Source organism: Ranitomeya imitator, chromosome 5 (assembly GCF_032444005.1).
Source record: "Ranitomeya imitator isolate aRanImi1 chromosome 5, aRanImi1.pri, whole genome shotgun sequence".
NCBI lineage: Eukaryota > Metazoa > Chordata > Amphibia > Anura > Dendrobatidae > Ranitomeya > Ranitomeya imitator.
The window spans coordinates 582879736-582901960 of NC_091286.1; the positions used below are offsets into that span (position 1 = coordinate 582879736).

Sequence of the window (22225 nt, forward strand, 5' to 3'; positions counted from 1 at the left end):
ATTATCGTTAGGGTTAGTGATTAGGATTATGGATCGGGTTGGGATTAGGGTTAGGGGTGTGTTGGGGTTAGGGTTGGAGCTAGAATTGGGGGGGTTTCCACTGTTTAGTTACATCAGGGGGTCTCCAAACACGACAGCCAATTTTGCGCTCAAAAAGTCAAATTGTGCTCCCTCCCTTCTGAGCTCTGCCGTGCGCCCAAACAGTGGTTTACCCCCACATATGGGGCATCAGCATACTCGGGATAAATTGGACAACAACTTCTGGGGTCCAATTTCTCCTGTTACCCTTGTGAAAATAAAAACTTGGGGGCTACAAAATCTTTTTTGTGGAAAAAAAACTATTTTTTTTATTTTCACGACTCTGCATTCTAAACTTCTGTGAAGCACTTGGGCATTCAAAGTTCTCCCCACACATCTAGATAAGTTCCTTGGGGGGTCTAGTTTCCAAAATGGGGTCACTTGTGGGGGGTTACTACTGTTTAGGTACATCAGGGCCTCTGCAATCGCAACATAACGCCCACAGACCATTCTATCAAAGTCTGCATTCCAAAACAGCGCTCCTTCCATTCCGAGCTCTGCCGTGCGCACAAACAGTGGTTTACCCCCACATATGGCACATCAGTGTACTCGGGATAAATTGGACAACAACTATTGTGGTCCAATTTCTCTTGTTACCCTTGTGAAAATAAAAACTTGGGGGCTAAAAAATCTTTTTTTGTGGAAAAAAAAATATTTTTTTTTTCACGACTCTGCATTCTAAACTTCTGTGAAGCACTTGGGCATTCAAAGTTCTCACCACACATCTAGATAAGTTCCATGGGGGGTATAGTTTCCAAAATCTGGTCACTTGTGGGGGGTTTCCACTGTTTAGGCACATCAGGGGCTCTGCAAACGCAACATAATGCCCGCAGACCATTCTATCAAAGTCTGCATTCCAAAACGGCGCTCCTTCCTTCCGAGCTCTGCCGTGCGCCCAAACAGTGGTTTACCCACACATTTGGGGTACCAGCATACTCAGGACAAATTGGACAACAAATTTTGGGGTCTGATTTCTCTTGTTACCCTAGTGAAAAGAAAAACTTGGGGGCTAAAAAATCTTTTTTGTGGAAAAAAAAATATTTTTTATTTTCACGACTCTGCATTCTAAACTTCTGTGAAGCACTTGGGCATTCAAAGTTCTCACCACACATCTAGATAAGTTCCATGGGGGGTTTAGTTTCCAAAATGTGGTCACTTGTGGGGGGTTTCCACTGTTTAGGCACATCAGGGGCTCTCCAAACGCGACATGGCGTCCAATCTCAATTCCAGACAATTCTACATTGAAAAAGTAAAACGGCACTCCTTCTCTTCCAAGCTCTGCAGTGCGCCCAAACAGTGGTTTACCCCCACATATTGGGTATTGACGTACACAGGAGAAATTGCACTACAACTTTTGTGGTCTAATTTCTCCCGTTACCCTTGTGAAAATAAAAATTTGGGAGCAAAAAGATCATTTTTGTAGAAAAAATGCGATTTTTTTTATTTTCACGGCTCAACGTTATAAACTTCTGTGAAGCACATGGGGGTTCAAAGTGCTCACCACACATCTAGATAAGTTCCTTAAGGGGTCTAGTTTCCAAAATGGTGTCACTTGTGGGGGGTTTCCACTGTTTAGGCACATCAGGGGCTCTCCAAACGCGACATGGCATCCAATCTCAATTCCTGCCAATTCTACATTGAAAAAGTAAAACGGCGCTCCTTCACTTCCAAGCTGTGCGGTGCGCCCAAACAGTGGTTTACCCTCACATATGGGGTATCGACGTATTCAGGAGAAATCGCACAACAACTTTTGTGGTCTAATTTCTCCTGTTACCCTTGTGAAAATAAGAATTTGTGGGCGAAAAGATCATTTTTGTGTAAACAAATGCGATTTTTTATTTTCACGGCTCTACGTTATAAACTTCTGTGAAGCTCTTGGGGGTTCAAAGTTCTCACCACACATCTAGATAAGTTCCTTAAGGGGTCTAGTTTCCAAAATGGTGTAACTTGTGGGGGGTTTCCACTGTTTAGGCACATCAGGGGCTCTCTAAACGTGACATGGCATCCGATCTCAATTCCAGGCAATTCTGCATTGAAAAAGTCAAACGTTGCTCCTTCAATTCCAAGTTCTGCGGTGCGCCCAAACAGTGGTTTACCCCCATATATGGGGTATTGGCATATTCAGGAGAAAATGCATAACAAAATTTATGGTTACATTTCTGTTTTTACACTTGTGAAAATAAAAAAAATGGTTCTGAATAAAAATGTTTGCAAAAAAAAGTTAAATGTTCATTTTTTCCTTCCACATTGTTTCAGTTCCTGTGAAGCACGTAAAGGGTTAATAAACTTCTTGAATGTGGTTTTGAGAACCTTGAGGGGTGTAGTTTTTAGAATGGTGTCACACTTCATTATTTTCTATCATATAGACCCCTCAAAATGACTTCAAATGTGATGTGGTCCCTAAAAAAAAAAGGTGTTGTAAAAATGAGAAATTGCTGGTCAACTTTTAACCCTTATAACTCCCTTACAAAAAAAAATTTTGTTTCCAAAATTGTGCTGCTGTAAAGTAGACATGTGGGAAATGTTATTTATTAACTATTTTTTGTGACATATCTCTCTGATTTAAGGGCATAAAAATACAAAGTTTGAAAATTGCAAAATTTTAAAAATTTTCGCCATATTTCCGTTTTTTTCACAAATAATCGCAAGTAATATCGAAGAAATGTTACCACTATCATGAAGTACAATATTTCATGGAAAAATAATCTCAGAATCAGCGGGATCCGTTGAAGTGTTCCAGAGTTATAACCTCATAAAGTGACAGTGGTCAGAATTGCAAAAATTGGCTCGGTCATTAAGTACCAAATTGGCTCTGTCACTAATGGGTTAAAGAAAACCGAAGGAAAATGGACAACTGTTCTAGGTAAAAAAAATAGTAATTTTTATTCACAAAGTATTATATAAATAAGCAAATGCAATCAAGACAGCAACAATTAAAAACAGGAGACGACACCATAGTGCCACGTCCGTGCAGGAAATAGATAGCAATTAGTTGAAAAACAGTCTATCTATAACACTAGGCAACTCAATCAGAATAAATATAAATAGTAGTATTTCCATACTGGAAATATAAGAGATATTGGAGATAATATTCCATAAAAAGTTTTATAGGAAAATATATAGTATCAGTGACATAATGCTAGTCAATATACAAGTGCAAGAAATAAAACAAATGTAGGAACCTTGATAGTAAGAATGAGCTCAAAAATGCCACTATCTCAAGAACTTAGGATAAAGTGCCTAATGCCATAGTGCAAAAAGTAATAATGTATATAAGCATAAATGTGGGTGTCCAATAGGCAAATACAGAGTTCAATAATATATAAATGGCGCTATAATAATAAATAATAATAATAATATAAGCCACACATACAAACATTGCTGCACCAGGACAAAGCATGCACATAGATGGCCAACAGTATAGATCAGAATGGTGAAATAGATAGACCGACCTGCTGAGGACGTGGGAGAGAGGAACCCCAACGCGCGTTTCGCACTCTGCTTCTTTCCTGCACAGACGTGGCACTATGGTGTCGTCTCCTGTTTTTACCTGTCTATAAGGGGTTGCTCCTGCTCCCACCACGCCGGCGTTCTGACACCAGCATGTCTCAAGGTAATATCATAACATCATTTACAGCATGCATACATTTTTCCTAGGACTTGGGGTTTGCTGGTGCCAGTTACATCTTTATGCTCTGGATTTGTACACAGCTATTCATCTCTTCGGAGATATTTTTATTTTGCTGGGCTACCTCTTTGGGCATGTTATTGATTATTTTGTATCTTAATGCCCTCCTGTAGGGCGGCCCATTTGTTATTCTCCTCATATTTCCTATTTATGAGCATATTCTGGTGTGTTGGTGTAGCTAGGATGCTTGGATTTCCTGTGTCTTTCCCCAGCAGTTAGTTTAACACCTCATATGCTGGTGGGGTTTTTCCTGCTTTTTCCAATCGTTTTTTGTCCACGTGTATTTATTGCTATTTTTTGTATTTGACACTTTAATAAAATTGTTTTTGATACCTCTACCGCTTGGTTGTGGATTTTGGGATATATTTACAGCTTTGATAGGTTTTGCATTTCCTCATCCTTACCTTACCCTACAACCTAGTGTGTGTTTATAGGTTTACATATAAGGGGTTGCTGTTTATTGACCATTCATCAACAGTGAAACATTCAGTATAGGTGTATGTTACATTTCAACTGCTGGTCCATGTACAGAAGTTACTCATTAATTTTAATATTGACGTCTTGGTTGGTCAGTGATAATGGCATTATGACAAGGTGTAATCTTCTATCTGACAGTAAAAGGGTGGAGTGATCCAAAGGAAGGTACATGGAGATATAAGAATAAAGTTCAAAAGATAATATAAAGGTCACTCAATTTTTCTGAGAGACAACAACAGCATAAGAAGAACTGAAATTTTCTAAGGATACCGTTATGGGGCATGGCTGGAAAACAAGACTCAGGTAAATGTATTAAATCCTTATCATCTTTTGATCACACAGCAGAATCGTTACATCGGTAGCTACAGCATTAATCTCAATGACATTTTCAGAGATCCATGCACTTACTGCAGAAACAACACAAGATTTATGGAAACGCTATACATGAATCTTTAAGACTCACTTCTGGGAAAAATTCTGGGGCTTAAATAGATATGCAAATACATGTCTTGGTCATAGAGCCAGCTGTACTGACAAACATCAATAAAAGACATAAAACACCCTCTTTACCAAGGCAGTTCTCATGATTATAGCTTGGGAGTCAATGTTTTAAACAAAGTGTGCTAGAAATTTGCTTGTTTTTAAAAATGCCCATGGAATAGAATGTGTGAACAGCTCTGCAGACTGTGCCCACTTGTAGTTCCCCAAAGTCAGTTGGGTGGTTGGAGAGTTGTGACGCGGGGGGAAACAAGGGTATTTGGGGTGCCAGCTCTGAGGATTGTATTCTGTGTGATGTTAAGGTGGCAGAGGAAGAGGAGGAGAGGCCACTTGATACAGCCTTCATCTACAAGGCGTACCGCTGTGCGGCTGCCAAAGAAAGGGAGTAGCCGGTCCAGTAACAGATGTTGTCAGCGGTCTTTGGATAGGACGAGACGCTGTTTGTTCAGTAGAGCCTTCAGTAACATTACTACCCAACTCACATACACGTTGAACACCAAGCCTATTCCCACTTCCACCATGACCTCGCACTTACACTGGATGTACCCTTCCCCTCTTTTAACCAGCTGTTTCACAACCCTAGGCCCAGACCTGTCAGTCACTAAATTAATAATCAGTATGTATTAGCTGAGGTAGTGTGTCTGGACCTCACTATTAATAGAAAGGATTTAGAATCTGAAATGTGACCACACTGTTAGTACAAACCATTTGGATCCTATCTATCTGAAGTATCTGACTACTTGAAGCAGCAGGAGTAGCCTCTCTGCGCGGTTACACTGACAACATGGTGCAAAAATAACATATGCGTTTTTAACATGGAGAGGGACATGTGACTTCAGCAGCCAGCGACAGCCCTTGGGTCTGGACGTTGTGGATGGCTTCTGCGCCCTGATTTATTGCTGGAATGTCCACACATTAAAGGGAACCTGTCACCTGAATTTGGTGGGACAGGTTTGCGGTCATATGGGCGGGGTTTTCGGGTGTTTGATTCACCCTTTCCTTACCCGCTGGCTGCATGCTGGCCACAATATTGGGTTGAAGTTCATACTGTGTCCTCCGAAGTACACGCCTGCGCAAGGCATTGCCTCTCTATTGTTCCAAGAGTATAGAGTAAAGTTAAAGGGGTATTCCCAGCTCCAAGATCCTATCCCAGTATGTACTATAGTAGGTGTACATACTGAGATAGGTAGCTTAGGTATCCATGGTTACGACCACTCAGAACTGTCTTATCTAATTAAATGTCACTATATGAATGGTCATAACCATGGATCTCTAAGCTACTGCAATGCTCTGCACAAGGGGTAAGCGACATAGCGAATCAGAAGAACTATACTACATTTCTAAATGGAGGTATTTTTGCTAATATAATTAATCTTACACATACTACATATTGGGGTAGGATCTTGGAGATGGGTATACCCCTTTAACAGAGAAGCCTTGGGGGATAACAAGGGCTTAATACAAACAAACATTTATAATGCACTTTTCCTAACAATGGACTCAGACAGCGGAAGAATAAATTAGTTTTGATAATGTCCGATGTAATGGCAGGTTTGATATTTGTCTTTAATCTCTTTGATTAATCCAGGTAAGGCATGCCAAAGAGTGGGGTCTGTGCAACAAAAGGGTTTGCTGGATCCTGGGTATGCACACTATGGACATTAATACATTTTGGTTTGTCTTTCAGGTTTGCTCATAGTAACAATCAGCATCTGAAAATCTTCGGTGTCCTTTTACTAATAACAATAGTATTTTTTTTTACCTTGCAAGTGTTGAAAAGCAGCGAGTCAGAAAGGTGAGAGAACAATTGTATATAAAAGTCTAATGTTAAGATAAATATATACCACAAAGATAACACAACTATCTACTATATAATTGTCTAAGGGTCATTTCCCTCTGTCTGTCTGTCACAGATATTCATTGGTCGCGGCCTCTGTCTATCATGGAAATCCAAGTCGCTGATTGGTCGCGGCAAAACAGCCACGACCAATCAGCGACGGGTACAGTCCGATAGCAACATGGCCGCTCCTTCCTCCCCGCAATGCACTCTTTAGACCGGAGCGCGCGAGGACTCAGCGTCGGTAACTGCTTCGCTTGGATCCGGGGCTCCGGAAGGTGAGTATATAACTATTTTTTATTTTAATTCTTTTTTTTAAACAGGGATATGATGCCCACATTGCTATATACTACATGGGCTGGGCAATATACCACATGGGCTGTGCAATATACTATATGGGCTGTGCTTTATACTATGTGGGCTCTGCAATATACTACTTGACTGGGCAATATACTACGTGGCTGGGCAATATACTACGTGACTGGGCAATATACTATGTTACTGGGCAATATACTACGTGGCTGGGCAATATACTACGTGACTGGACAATATACTACGTGGCTGGGCAACATACTATGTGGCTGGGCAATATACTATGTCACTGGGCAATATACTAGGTTACTGGGCAATATACTATGTACCTGGGCAATATAGTACGTAACTGGGCAATATACTACGTGGCTGGGCAATATACTACATACTACGTGACTGGGCAATATACTACGTGGCTGGGCAATATATTACCTCACTGGGCAATATACTACGTAGCTGGCCAATATACTACGTCACTGGGCAATATACTATGTCAATGGGCAATATACTACGTAGCTGGGCAATATACTATGTGACTGGGCAATATACTATGTGGCTGGGCAATATACTACGTGACTGGGCAATATACTACGTGACTGGGCAATATACTACATGGCTGGGCAATATACTACGTGGCTGTGCTATATACTACGTGGACATGCAAATTCTAGAATACCCGATGCGTTAGAATCGGGCCACCATCTAGTTAATACATAATAGTTACCGTATGTTTATGAAGAGATATAGGGTGAAGCTATTAGGCAAAAATCTGGGGCAGTGGAATTAATAACTGCTAATGTGGAAAATTATTCAATTATTACAAGTAGGGTTGAGCGAAACGGGTCGTTCATTTTCAAAAGTCGCCGACTTTTGGCAAAGTCGGGTTTCATGAAACCCGATCCGACCCCTGTGCGGGGTCGGCCATGCGGTACGCGACTTTCGCGCCAAAGTCGCGTTTCAATGACGCGAAAAGCGCCATTTCTCAGCCAATGAAGGTAAACGCAGAGTGTGGGCAGCATGATGACATAGGTCCTGGTCCCCACCATCATAGAGAAGGGCATTGCAGTGATTGGCTTGCTGTCTGCGGCGTCACAGGGGCTATAAAGGGGCGTTCCCGCCGACCGCCATGTTACTGCTGCTGATCTGAGCTTAGGGAGAGGTTGCTGCCGCTTCGTCAGAAGCAGGGATAGCGTTAGGCAGGGTCCATTAATCACCAAACCGCTTGTGCTGTAGCGATTTCCACTGCCCAACTTCACCTTCGGTGTGCAGGGACAGTGGAAGCTACATTTTTTTTTTTTTTCCCCCTCAGCGCTGTAGCTCATTGGGCTGCCCTAGAAGGCTCCCTGATAGCTGCATTGCTGTGTGTACGCCGCTGTGCAAACCAACTGCTTTTTTCAAAGCACAAATCCTCTTGTTCCTTCCTTTCTGCACAGCTATCTTTTTGGTTTGTACACACTTTTTATTTAATTTGTGCATCAGTCCACTCCTTATTGCTGCCTGCCATACCTGGCTGAGATTACTGCAGGGAGATAGTAATTGAAGGACACTCCCTGTTTTTTTTTTTTTTTTTGTGGGAGATTAAGATTGACATTTCTGCTAGAGTGCCATCCCTGTCTGTGTCATCTCGCACTCAGTGGGCCATAGAAAGCCTATTTATTTTTTTGCTTGATTTGGGTTATAAAATCTACCTGAAAAAATCACTACATCAATCAGTGGGAGAAAAATATTGGCCTCAGGGCTTGTGTGCCACTCTTGACTCCTGTGTGCATCATCACTCACTCAGTGGGCCATAGAAAGCCTATTTATTTTTTTGCTTGATTTTGGTTCTAAAATCTACCTGAAAAAATCACTACATCAATCAGTGGGAGAAAAATATTGGCCTCAGGGCTTGTGTGCCACTCCTGACTCCTGTGTGCATCATCACTCACTCAGTGGGCCATAGAAAGCCCATTTTTTTTTTTTTTTTTGCTTTATTTGGGTTCTAAATTCTACCTGAAAAAATCAATAAATCAATCAGTGGGAGATTAATATTGGCCTTTGGGCTTGTGTGCCAGTCCTAAGCGTGCCATCTCTCTCTGTCTCTCAGATAGTGGGCCATAGAAAGCCTATTTATTATTTTTTTTATTGGGTTTATAAATTTTCCCTGGAACAAAAAAAAAAAAGTGGGAGATAAATATTGGCCTCTGGGCTTGTGTGCCATTCTGACTCCTGTGTGCGTCATCTCTCACTCAGTGGGCCATAGAAAGCCTTTTTTTGTTTTATTTGTTTTCTAAATTCTCCCTGAAAAAATCATTTTATTTTCTTTGGTTTCTAAATTCTTCCTGAAAAAATCATTTTATTCTATTTTTTTTTCCTAAAGTCTCCCTGAAAAAAACAAAAAAAAAAAAACAAATCAGTGGGAGATTAATATTGCCCTTTCTGCTTGTGTGCCAGTCTTGACTCCTGGGTGTGCCATCTCTCTCTCTCTCTCCAATTGTGGGCCATAGAAAGCCTATTATTTTTTTTAGCTTGATTTGGGTTCCAAAATCTACCTGAAAAAATCACTACATCAATCAGTGGGAGATAAATATTGGCCTCTGGGCTTGTGTGCCACTCCTGACTCCTGTGTGCGTCATCTCTCACTCAGTGGGCCATAGAAAGCCTTTTTTTGTTTTATTTGTTTTCTAAATTCTCCCTGAAAAAATCATTTTATTTTATTTGGTTTCTAAATTCTTCCTGAAAATATCATTTTATTCTATTATTTTTTTTTCCTAAAGTCTCCCTTAAAAAAAAAAAAAAATCAAATCAGTGGGAGATTAATATTTACATTTGTGCTTCAGTGACAGTCCTGCGTGTGTGGCATCTCTCTCATTTGTTGCCACCAACAACAGAGTGTGTAACATTGTGCCTGATTTTCGTTGTGGTCTCACTCACCTGTAAAGGGGTAGCTAAATCATACTGAAGTTATAGCTCACCGTGTAATTTGTGTGACAGCAACAAATACCGTTAGTTTGTTTACGTTTTTAAAACAATGAGGAAGTATGGTGGAAGAGGTCGTGGCCGGGGGCATTCATTGTCAGCTGGTAATGAGGGTAGTGGTAGTGGTGGAGCATCAGCTGGTCGTGGGAAAAAAAATATTGCACCTAAGTCTGGAGCTGTGGAGCCAGGTTCGTCGTCTGGCCACACAAGGCCTCGAACGCTCCCTTTTCTGGGAGTAGGAAAACCGCTTTTAAAGCCGGAGCAGCAAGAGCAAGTTTTGGCTTATCTTGCTGACTCAGCCTCTAGCTCTTTTGCCTCCTGTCGTGAAACTGGTAAATGTCAAAGCAGCGCGTCGTTAGTGGATGTTCACGGTCAGGGACAAGTCGCTTCCTTGTCCTCTTCAGCAAAAACAACAACAGAGAAGAATGCAGCAGGCGACACAACGGGTTACTCCATGGAGCTCTTTACACATACCGTCCCTGGCTTAGAAAGTGAAGCAGTTAACAGTCCATGCCCATTACAAGTTGAATCTGACATGGAGTGCACTGATGCACAGCCACAGCCAGACTACTATGCTGGTCCTTTGACTCAGACCACAACATTGCCCTCGCAGGGTGCTGATCAAGAATCAGACCCTGATGAGACTATGTTGCCCCATCACGAACGCTATACCACCGACCGACACGGTGACACAGACGAAGTTGCACACGAGCTACAAGAAGAGGTAATAGATGACCCAGTTCTTGACCCCGATTGGCAGCCATTGGGGGAACAGGGTGCAGGCGGCAGCAGTTCTGAAGCGGAGGAGGAGGGGCCGCAGCAGGCATCAACATCGCAACAGGTTCCATCTGCCGGGCCCGTATCTTGCCCAAAACGCGTGGCAAAGCCAAAACCTGTTGGAGGACAGCGTGGCCATCCGGTTAAAGCTCAGTCTGCAATGCCTGAAAAGGTATCCGATGCTAGAAAGAGTGCAGTCTGGCATTTTTTTAAACAACATCCAATTGATCAGCGCAAAGTCATCTGTCAAAAATGTTCAACTACCTTAAGCAGAGGACAGAATCTGAAAAGTCTCAATACAAGTTGCATGCATAGACATTTAACCACCATGCATTTGCAAGCCTGGACTAACTACCAAACGTCCCTTAAGGTTGTAGCACCCTCGGCCAATGAAGCTAGTCAGCAACGCAACATCCCTTCCGGCAGTGTAGGGCCACCATTTTCCGCACCACCTGCAGTATCTGTGCAGGTTTCTTTGCCAGGCCAAAGCAGTCAGGGTCAGGGAATCACCAGTTTCGTAGTAGGAAACACTGCATCTAGGGCACCGGTGGCAACAATACCATCTCCCACCGTCTCTCAGTCTGCCATGTCCACCGGCACCCCCGCTAGTTCCACGATCTCCAGCTCTCCAGTCCAGCTCACCCTACATGAGACTATGGTTAGAAAAAGGAAGTACTTAGCCTCGCATCCGCGTACACAGGGTTTGAACGCACACATAGCTAGACTAATCTCGTTAGAGATGATGCCCTACCGGTTAGTTGAAAGCGAAGCTTTCAAAGCCCTGATGGACTACGCTGTACCAAGCTACGAGCTACCCAGTCGACACTTTTTTTCCAGAAAAGCCATCCCAGCCCTCCACCAGCATGTTAAAAAGCGCATCGTCCATGCACTCAGGCAATCTGTGAGCACAAAGGTGCACCTGACAACAGATGCATGGACCAGTAGGCATGGCCAGGGACGTTACGTGTCCATCACGGCACACTGGGTAAATGTGGTGGATGCAGGGTCCACAGGGGACAGCAAGTTTGGGACAGTTCTGCCTAGCCCACGGTCTAGGAAACAATTGGCTGTAGCCGTTCGCACCCCCTCCTCCTCCTCTTCGTCCTCCTGCAGAAGCGAGAGCTCGTCCACAGACCGCAGTCGCACAACCACTCCATCCGCAGCTGCCACTGTTGCACACCAGGTCTCCCATTATGGGGCAGCTACTGGCAAACGTCAGCAGGCTGTATTGGCTATGAAGTGTTTGGGCGACAACAGACACACCGCGGAAGTTCTGTCCGAGTTCTTGCAGAAAGAAACGCAGTCGTGGCTGGGCACTGTAGATCTTGAGGCAGGCAAGGTAGTGAGTGATAACGGAAGGAATTTCATGGCTGCCATCTCCCTTTCCCAACTGAAACACATTCCTTGCCTGGCTCACACCTTAAACCTGGTGGTGCAGTGCTTCCTGAAAAGTTATCCGGGGTTATCCGACCTGCTCCTCAAAGTGCGTGGACTTTGCTCACATATCCGCCGTTCGCCCGTTCACTCCAGCCGTATGCAGACCTATCAGCGTTCTTTGAACCTTCCCCAGCATCGCCTAATCATAGACGTTGCAACAAGGTGGAACTCAACACTGCACATGCTTCAGAGACTGTGTGAACAGAGGCGGGCTGTTATGTTTTTGTGGGAGGATACACATACATGGGCAGGCAGTAGGATGGCAGACATGGAGTTGTCAGGTGTGCAGTGGTCGAAGATTCAAGACATGTGTCAAGTCCTTCAGTGTTTTGAGGAATGCACACGGCTGGTTAGTGCAGACAACGCCATAATAAGCATGAGCATCCCCCTAATGCGTTTGCTGATGCAAAGTTTGACGCACATAAAGGATCAGGCGTCTGCAGCTGAGGAAGAGGAAAGCCTTGATGACAGTCAGCCATTGTCTGGCCAGGGCAGTGTACAGGACGAGGTAGCGGGCGAAGAGGAGGAGGAGGACGAGGAGGATGATGGGGATGATTATATTTTTAATGAGGAAGCTTTTCCGGGGCCACTGGAAATTGGTGGCGCGGCAAGGCCGGGTTCTGGTTTTTTGAGGGACACAAGTGACGTGGATTTGCCTGAAACTGCCCCTCAACCAAGCACAACCGCAGATTTGAGAACTGGAACTTTGGCCCACATGGCGGATTATGCCTTACGTATCCTCAAAAGGGACACACGCATAACTAAAATGATGAATGATGACGATTACTGGTTGGCCTGCCTCCTTGATCCTCGCTATAAAGGCAAATTGCAAAATATAATGCCACATGAGAACTTGGAACTAATATTAGCAACCAAACAATCAACTCTTGTTGACCGTTTGCTTCTGGCATTCCCTGCACACAGCGCCCGTGATCGTTCTCACACGAGCTGCAGGGGCCAGCAGACCAGAGGAGTTAGAGGGGCAGAAATCAGAAGTGGCGTTGGCCAGAGGGGTTTTCTGACCAGGTTGTGGAGTGATTTTGCTATGACCGCAGACAGGACAGGTACTGCAGCATCAATTCAAAGTGACAGGAGACAACATTTGTCCAGTATGGTTACAAACTATTTTTCATCCCTTATCGATGTTTTCCCTCAACCGTCATTCCCATTTGATTACTGGGCATCAAAATTAGACACCTGGCCAGAATTGGCAGAATATGCATTGCAGGAGCTTGCTTGCCCGGCAGCTAGTGTCCTATCATAAAGAGTATTCAGTGCTGCAGGTTCAATACTAACAGAAAAAAGGACTCGTCTGGCTACCCAAAATGTAGATGATCTAACCTTCATTAAAATGAACCACAACTGGATTTCGAAATCTTTTGCCCCACCTTGCCCGGCTGACACCTAGCTTTCCTATGAAAAGGTCTTGCCTGTAGACTATTCTGAATGCCTTTTCCAATCTCGTAATTTTCTGCACCTGATTGTCCAGCATACGACATGTTTACACCTCACTAAATGGCCAAACTCCCCACACGGGGCCGTGGTATCGACACTTGGCGACAGCACCCGTGAAAGTGCAGTTTGTCTGAAGAGGTGGGTGAGCCCGCTTTTGGTCGACGGCACTGCCACTGGGTCCCTCCTAGTACAATAAAGTGTCTCTGGCGGTGGTGGTGCGCACCCAACGTCAGACACACCGTTGTAATATGAGGGGCCCTGGGCCTGTACCGCCGGCCACAAGACAGTTTCCCCCCACCCCAGCTCAAACAGTGCTCTCACTTGCAAAATTATCTCACAGCTCCACCAATGTTTAGTCTATGCGCTGACATCCTTCAATGCCTGCCACTGACAATACCATTGTATTGACATTTTTGTTATGTTAGGCCTTCGATGCCTGTCTGTGGTCACTCCTTCCACTAGGCCTCCACTGACCACATCACTGCTGCCCGTGTACCCCTGGAACCAATTTAAAATTGCCTACAGCCATGTGTTATTATTTTAGGCCTTAGATGCCTGTCTGCGGTGACTCCTTCCACTAGGCCACCACTGACCACACCACTGCTGCCCGTGTACCCCTGGAACCAATTTAAAATTGCCTACAGCCATGTGTTATTATTTTAGGCCTTCGATGCCTGTCTGCGGTCACTCCTTCCACTAGGCCTCCACTGACCACACCACTGCTGCCCGTGTACCCCTGGAACCAATTTAAAATTGCCTACAGCCATGTGTTATTATTTTAGGCCTTCGATGCCTGTCTGCGGTCACTCCTTCCACTAGGCCTCCACTGACCACACCACTGCTGCCCGTGTACCCCTGGAACCAATTTAAAATTGCCTACAGCCATGTGTTATTATTTTAGGCCTTCGATGCCTGTCTGCGGTGACTCCTTCCACTAGGCCTCCACTGACCACACCACTGCTGCCCGTGTACCCCTGGAACCAATTTAAAATTGCCTACAGCCATGTGTTATTATTTTAGGCCTTCGATGCCTGTCTGCGGTCACTCCTTCCACTAGGCCTCCACTGACCACACCACTGCTGCCCGTGTACCCCTGGAACCAATTTAAAATTGCCTACAGCCATGTGTTATTATTTTAGGCCTTCGATGCCTGTCTGCGGTCACTCCTTCCACTAGGCCTCCACTGACCACACCACTGCTGCCCGCGTACCCCTGGAACCAATTTAAAATTGCTTACAGCCATGTGTTATTATTTTAGGCCTTTGATGCCTGTCTGCGGTCACTCCTTCCACTAGGCCTCCACTGACCACACCACTGCTGCCCGTGTACCCCTGGAACCAACATCAGAAAATATAAAAATAAGTATTTTGCTTATAAAAAAGAAAATACTGGAGAGATATCAAATGCAGACATTTTAACATTAAAAACAAACACATACAACAAAAATCTGGTACAGTACTAAAAATGGCCACCAGCTACAATAACTTTCTCCTGCAAGTAGTTAACTGAAAGGTTTTTTCAATTTTAAACACAGATATGGCATCCACCGAGTGTTGTCCTGTCGCGTCTTCTTTATATTATTGCCAAGAAGATGCAAAACAATGAAAATAATAAAATCATTATTTACCAAAAAAATAGAGTAAGTCAAAACCACATTGCAAATAAACATTCATTACAAATGAAGAAGCAGGGCGCGTCCGAGGGTGAGTATATACCTAATAAGAATATAATCACCCTCGGACGCGCCCTGCTTCTTTCCGACAGCCTTCCTTCCTAAGAATCAGCCCTTCTGTGGTGTAGAGAGAGGGTTTGTTACACTCCAAGGTGTTCCCCAGGTTGCCTTTCCTGAGCTTCGATCTTCCGGCTCTCGTTTAGTAGTTGTTGGAAACTACGCTGCATTGGGCCTACAAATTGGGTATGGGGTGTAGAGAGATGGTGTGTTCCACTCCAAGGTGTTCCCCAGGTTGCCTTTCCTGAGCTTCGATCTTCCGGCTCTCGTTTAGTAGTTGTTGGAAACTATGCTGCATTAGGCCTACAAATTGGGTATGGGGTGTAGAGAGATGGTGTTTTACACTGTAGAGAGATGGTGTGTTCCACTCCAAGGTGTTCCCCAGGTTTCCTCGCCAATGCTTCGATCATCATGCTCTCGTTTAGTAGTTGTTGGAAACTACGCTGCATTAGGCCTACAAATTGGGTATGGGGTGTAGAGAGATGGTGTGTTCCACTCCAAGGTGTTCCCCAGGTTTCCTCTCCATTGCTTCGATCTTCATGCTCTCGTTTAGTAGTTGTTGGAAACTACGCTGCATTAGGCCTACAAATTGGGTATGGGGTGTAGAGAGATGGTGTGTTACACTCCAAGGTGTTCCCCAGGTTTCCTCTCCATTGCTTCGATCTTCCGGCTCTCATTTAGTAGTTGTTGGAAACTACGCTGCATTAGGCCTACAAATTGGGTATGGGGTGTAGAGAGATGGTGTGTTACACTCCAAGGTGTTCCCCAGGTTTCCTCTCCATTGCTTCGATCTTCCGGCTCTCGTTTAGTAGTTGTTGGAAACTACGCTGCATTAGGCCTACAAATTGGGTATGGGGTGTAGAGAGATGGTGTGTTACACTCCAAGGTGTTCCCCAGGTTTCCTCTCCATTGCTTCGATCTTCCGGCTCTCGTTTAGTAGTTGTTGGAAACTACGCTGCATTAGGCCTACAAATTGGGTATGGGGTGTAGAGAGATGGTGTGTTACACTCCAAGGTGTTCCCCAGGTTTCCTCTCCATTGCTTCGATCTTCCGGCTCTCGTTTAGTAGTTGTTGGAAACTACGCTGCATTAGGCCTACAAATTGGGTATGGGGTGTAGAGAGATGGTGTGTTCCACTCCAAGGTGTTCCCCAGGTTTCCTCTCCATTGCTTCGATCTTCATGCTCTCGTTTAGTAGTTGTTGGAAACTACGCTGCATTAGGCCTACAAATTGGGTATGGGGTGTAGAGAGATGGTGTGTTACACTCCAAGGTGTTCCCCAGGTTTCCTCTCCATTGCTTCGATCTTCCGGCTCTCGTTTAGTAGTTGTTGGAAACTACGCTGCATTAGGCCTACAAATTGGGTATGGGGTGTAGAGAGATGGTGTGTTACACTCCAAGGTGTTCCCCAGGTTTCCTCTCCATTGCTTCGATCTTCCAGCTCTCGTTTAGTAGTTGTTGGAAACTACGCTGCATTAGGCCTACAAATTGGGTATGGGGTGTAGAGAGATGGTGTGTTACACTCCAAGGTGTTCCCCAGGTTTCCTCTCCATTGCTTCGATCTTCCGGCTCTCGTTTAGTAGTTGTTGGAAACTACGCTGCATTGGGCCTACAAATTGGGTATGGGGTGTAGAGAGATGGTGTATTCCACTCCAAGGTGTTCTCCAGGTTGCCTTTCCTGAGCTTCGATCTTCCGGCTCTCGTTTAGTAGTTGTTGGAAACTACGCTGCATTAGGCCTACAAATTGGGTATGGGGTGTAGAGAGATGGTGTGTTCCACTGTAGAGAGATGGTGTGTTCCACTCCAAGGTGTTCCCCAGGTTTCCTCGCCAATGCTTCGATCATCATGCTCTCGTTTAGTAGTTGTTGGAAACTACGCTGCATTAGGCCTACAAATTGGGTATGGGGTGTAGAGAGATGGTGTGTTCCACTCCAAGGTGTTCCCCAGGTTTCCTCGCCAATGCTTCGATCATCATGCTCTCGTTTAGTAGTTGTTTGAAACTACGCTGCATTAGACCTACAAATTGGGTATGGGGTGTAGAGAGATGGTGTGTTCCACTCCAAGGTGTTCTCCAGGTTGCCTTTCCTGAACTTCTATCCTCAGGCACTCATTAAATTGTGGTTAAACGGAACAACTGCATTTGGCGTACTAGTTGGTTTGGGGCCTACTATCGGTGTCTGCCGCTCCTTGCTGTTCTCCTGGTTTCCTGTCCTGAAATTCCGTTTTCAGGCGCTCGTTAAGTAGTTGTTAATGTTAGACTGCATTTGGCCTACTAGTTGGGTTGGGGCCTACTATCGGTGTCTGCCACTCCTTGCTGTTCTCCTCCACTGAACAAAGCTGTGCCGCCTGTTTACTACTGTTGCCAATTTTGAACTGCATTTCGACTACTTACTGATTTGGGCCTACTCTCTGTGTCAGCCTCTCATTCCAGTTGTCCTCCACTGCAATGCCCCCTGATTAGTCCTGTGTTACCAATTTTGAACTGCATTTAGCCCACTTTATTCTTTGGGCCTATATCTGTGTTTCCTCCTCATCCTGCCCATTGCCCAGCCAGTGATAGATGAGTCTGCTGGTACATTGACCCATAACGCAACATTTCCTGTGCACGCTACACTGCAAGATTGTGACCCTGCTGAAAGTCAGGTCCCCCTTCCCGCATACCATACCACATTACACGGGGACAAACAGGAAGGTGCAGATGAAAGTGCAGGTTCCTTCATCAGGTGGGGGGAGGAATACTAGTTGGCGACGTCACTGGCACAGGGCCTCTCATGGTACGCAAAAGTGTTGCTGCCGGTGGGAGGCGCCCCCGCCGTGCAAACACACCGCTGTACTTTGAGGGGCCCTGTGCCAGTGCCAATGCCAACGAGTGGGCCCCCCCTGCTTGCTCAGGTTCACAGCACTTGCAAAGTTGAAAGACTTACCTCTCCCTGCTCCACTGCCGTGACGTGGTCCAGATTTCCTGGGCCCACTAATTACTTGAACCAGCCCTACCCACCACAACTTTAGCCAAATGACCCCCAATTTCAAATGCCTTCCAATTATTATAAGGTAAATTACGCTTGACAAGCTTCATTAAGAAGAATGGATGGTTTTGACATTAAAATGGGCACTCTAGGTGTTTTCCTGGCCCCCACTCACTGCCGACTATGCTGCCCCATTGACTTGCATTGGGTTTCGTGTTTCGGTCGATCCCGACTTTACGTCATAATCGGCCGATTTCACTCGACCCGACTTTTGAGATAGTCGGGTTTCGCGAAACCCGGCTCGACTCTAAAAAGGTCAAGGTCGCTCAACTCTAATTACAAGTAACAGGAAGCACAAACCTTTACAATGTAAAGTAGCATGTACAACAAATAAATTAGGCTATTAATGATTGTCTACATTTTCTGCCATGCTGAATGCACTTTGACAAATCATCAACAGCCACTGCTGGCAGCTCCCTTTGCTATTCTAGACTGATAACATCCTAAGACTATGTTCACACATTGATTTTTATTCTTCAGCCAAAACCTCATCTCTTGTCAGTAAAAAAAAGCTACAGACAAAAATCAGGTTTTGCTGGATTTTTTGCTGATTTTCTTTATGAATTTTTTGCTGAGTTTTTGAAGATCCCAAAGATTAGCTTTGCTTCCACAATTAATGTTGAGTGAACCAAACACTGTAACTGTACCTAACACCTAGTGTCCATGCACAAACCCCGATCTCAGACTATATAAAGATGTAATACCCTATGGATAAGAAATAGGATACCGATAAATTTTGAACAAGTTTTTTGAGCCTTTTATATCAACTAAATGTACCCAAGAATAATTAATACCCTATGGGTGATCAATATAATACTGATAAATATTTTACCAAGTTTTTGAGGCTTTTCTACCAACGAAATGTAATCCATACCACATAATAGTCTATAGATGAGAAATATAATACCGATAAATTTTGATCAAGTTTTTTAAGCCTTTTATATCAAGGAAATGTACTTAAGAAAATGTAAGATCCCATGAGTGAGCAATATGATAAAAATAAATTTGAAGCAAGTTCTTTGAGGCTTATATACCAACTAAATGTACCCAAGAAGATGTAATACCCTATGGGTGAGCAATATAATACCGACACATTTTTTGAGTTTTTTGAGGCTTTTATACCAACGAAATGTACCCCATACCACGGAACAGTCTATGGATGAGCAAAATAATACCGATAAATTTTGAACAAGTTTTTTGAGCCTTTTGTATCAGCGAAATGTATTTAAGAAAATGTAATATCCCATGAGTGAGCAATATGATAAATATAAATTTGAAATAAGTTCGTTGAGGCTTATATAGCAACTGTATGTACCCAAGAAGATGTAATACCCTATGGGTGAGCAATAGGATACAGATACATTTTGATCAAGTTTTTTTTAGGGTTTTATACCAAGGAAATGTACTTCAGACCAAGGAATAGTTTATGGGTGATCAATATAATAACGATAACATTTTGAATACATTTTTGTAAGGTTATATACCAAAGAAATGTACACAAGAAAAACTTAACCCCTTTACCCCCAAAGGTGGTTTGCATGTTAATGACCAAGCCAATTTTTACAATTCTGACCACTCTCCCTTTATGAGGTTATAACTCTGGAACGCTTCAACAGATCCAAGTAATTCTGACATTGCTTTCTCATGACATATTGCCCTTGAACCCCTCTACCCCCAAAGGTGGTTTGCGTTAATAGCCAGGCCAATTTTTACAATTCTGACCACTGTCACTTTATGTAGTTATAACTCTGGAATGCTTTAACAGATCCTGGTGATTGTGGGAATGTGGGAAAAAAATAAACATTTCACTTTTTTTTCACAAAAAATTTACTTCAGATCCAATTTTTTTTTAGAGTAACCTCAAAAAATGTAACCCAAGATTTGTTGCGTAATTTCTCCTAAGCATGTCAATACTCCATATGAGGGAGAAAACTACTGTTTGGGTGCACGGCAGAACTCGGAAGGAAAGGAGCACCATTTGACTTTTTGAATGTAAAATTTCCTGGAATCATTAGCAGTCGTCATATCCCATTTGGAGAGTCCCTGATGTACCTAAACAGTGGAAACCCCCCCCCTACAAGTGATCCAATTTGGGAAACTAGACACCTCAAGAAATGTATTTAGCTGTGTGTGGTGAGCAGCACCTTGAACCCCCAGGTGCTTCAGAAAAGTTTATAAAGTTGAACCGTGAAAATAATAAAATCACATTTTCCCCACAAAAATATTATTTTAGCCCCAGATTTAGAATTTTCACAAGGGAAACCAGAGAAATTGCACCATATAATTTGTAGATCAATTTCTCCTGAGTACGCCGATACTCCATTTGAGGGAGAAAACTACTGTTTGGGCACACTGCAGGGCTCAGAAGGGAAGGAACATCATTTGACTTTTTGAATGTAAAATTTTCCTGAAATGAGTAACGGATGTCATGTCCTGTTTGGAGGCCTCCTGATGTGCCTAAACAGTGGAAACACCCATAAATAACCCCATTTTGGAAACTAAACCACACAAAGAATGTATTTAGATGTGTGGTGAGCACCTTGAACCTCAAGGTGCTTCACAGAAGTTCATACCACTGGGCTGTGAAAATAGTAAAATCACATTTTCCCCACAAAAATGTTATATTAGCCCCAAATTTTGCATTTTCATAAGGGTAACAGCAGAAATTGCACCATACAATTTGTTGTGCAGTTTCTCCTGAGTATGCCGATACCACATATGTGAGGGGAAAACTACTTTTGAGGCACAGTACAAAGCTCAGAAGAGAAGAGGCGCCATATTGGAGTTCAGATTTTGCTGGAATAGTTTGAGGGTGCCATGTCAAGTTTGCCAGAACAAAAGAAACCCCCTATATGTCATTTTACAAACTATACTGCTCAATTAATTTATCTAGGGGTCCACTGATCATGTTGACACCACATGTGCCTCACAGAATTTTATACCATTGAGTGGTGAAGAAAGAATAGTTAAATTTCTTCCGCTAAAACAACCCAAGTTTTTAATTTTTCTAAAAGCTAATAGGACATTTTTTACAACAAATTGAGATCCATTTTTTCATGAGTGCATCGACACCCTACATGTAATTGGGAAATATTTTTCAGGCACAGTGCAGAGCTCAGAAAGCAGAGAGCACCATATTTTACTGTTATGGTTTGCAGGTGCCATGACCCAATGGAAGAGCCCATGAGGTGCCACAACAGCTAACCCCCCATAAGTGACCCCATTTTACTAACTATACCTCTCAATGAATTCACCTAGGGGTGCAGTGATCATATTGACAACACGGGTGTGTTACAGAATTTTATACCGATGGCAGTGAGGAAAAAATAACTACATTTTTACCACCAAAATATTGTTTTAGCACTAGATTTTACTTTTTCACACAAGAAGTGGGTAAAAATGGCACCAATATTTGCACTACATTTTCTACTGAAAGTGACAATACCCCATATGTGGCTGTACAGTACTATTTAGCCATATGGAGAGACTCAGGAGGAACAGAGCGCTATTTGCTTCCTCGCGATTTTTCTAGAACAGTTTGAGGACTCCATGTACAGAACCCCTAATTGCTAGAAGAACAGAATTCCCCCTCAAGTGACCCCATTATGGAAATTATACCATTTTGGGAATTTATCTACAGGTGTAGTGCCGATTTTGACTCCATGGGTATTTTTCAGAAACAAGCATCAATGAATGTTGACGAGTGAAAATTGCAAACTGACATTGTAATGACCAATTTGTTGTAGTAAGCAGTACGTTGCAGTCACCAGTACGTTATGCCCTGCCCGTGCTTCTGGAGGCATGCCCCCGTAAGATAGATGGGCTCTCATCGCTACAGAAATGCCAAACATGTGGACGCTATATGTGGTTTAGCTACACTGTGGGGCTCAGAAGGGCGGAGGCATTTGGATTTGGGAGCCGAGAATTTGCTGAATTTCTTTTGAAGGGTGAGGAGC

The 22225-nt window shown here is 43.6% G+C and overlaps 1 protein-coding gene across 1 annotated transcript in view; it reads left to right on the forward strand.

Moving 5' to 3' along the window:
* The first annotated feature begins 4292 nt into the window (after positions 1-4292).
* LOC138638522 (galactose-3-O-sulfotransferase 2-like) overlaps positions 4293-22225 on the forward strand; it is a 59545-nt gene continuing 41612 nt past the window's right edge. The window contains exons 1-2 of the mRNA XM_069727894.1: positions 4293-4546; positions 6429-6536. Coding sequence (XP_069583995.1) covers positions 4518-4546; positions 6429-6536 — 137 coding nt within the window. The 5' untranslated portion in view covers positions 4293-4517. The remainder of the gene's footprint in view (positions 4547-6428; positions 6537-22225) is intronic.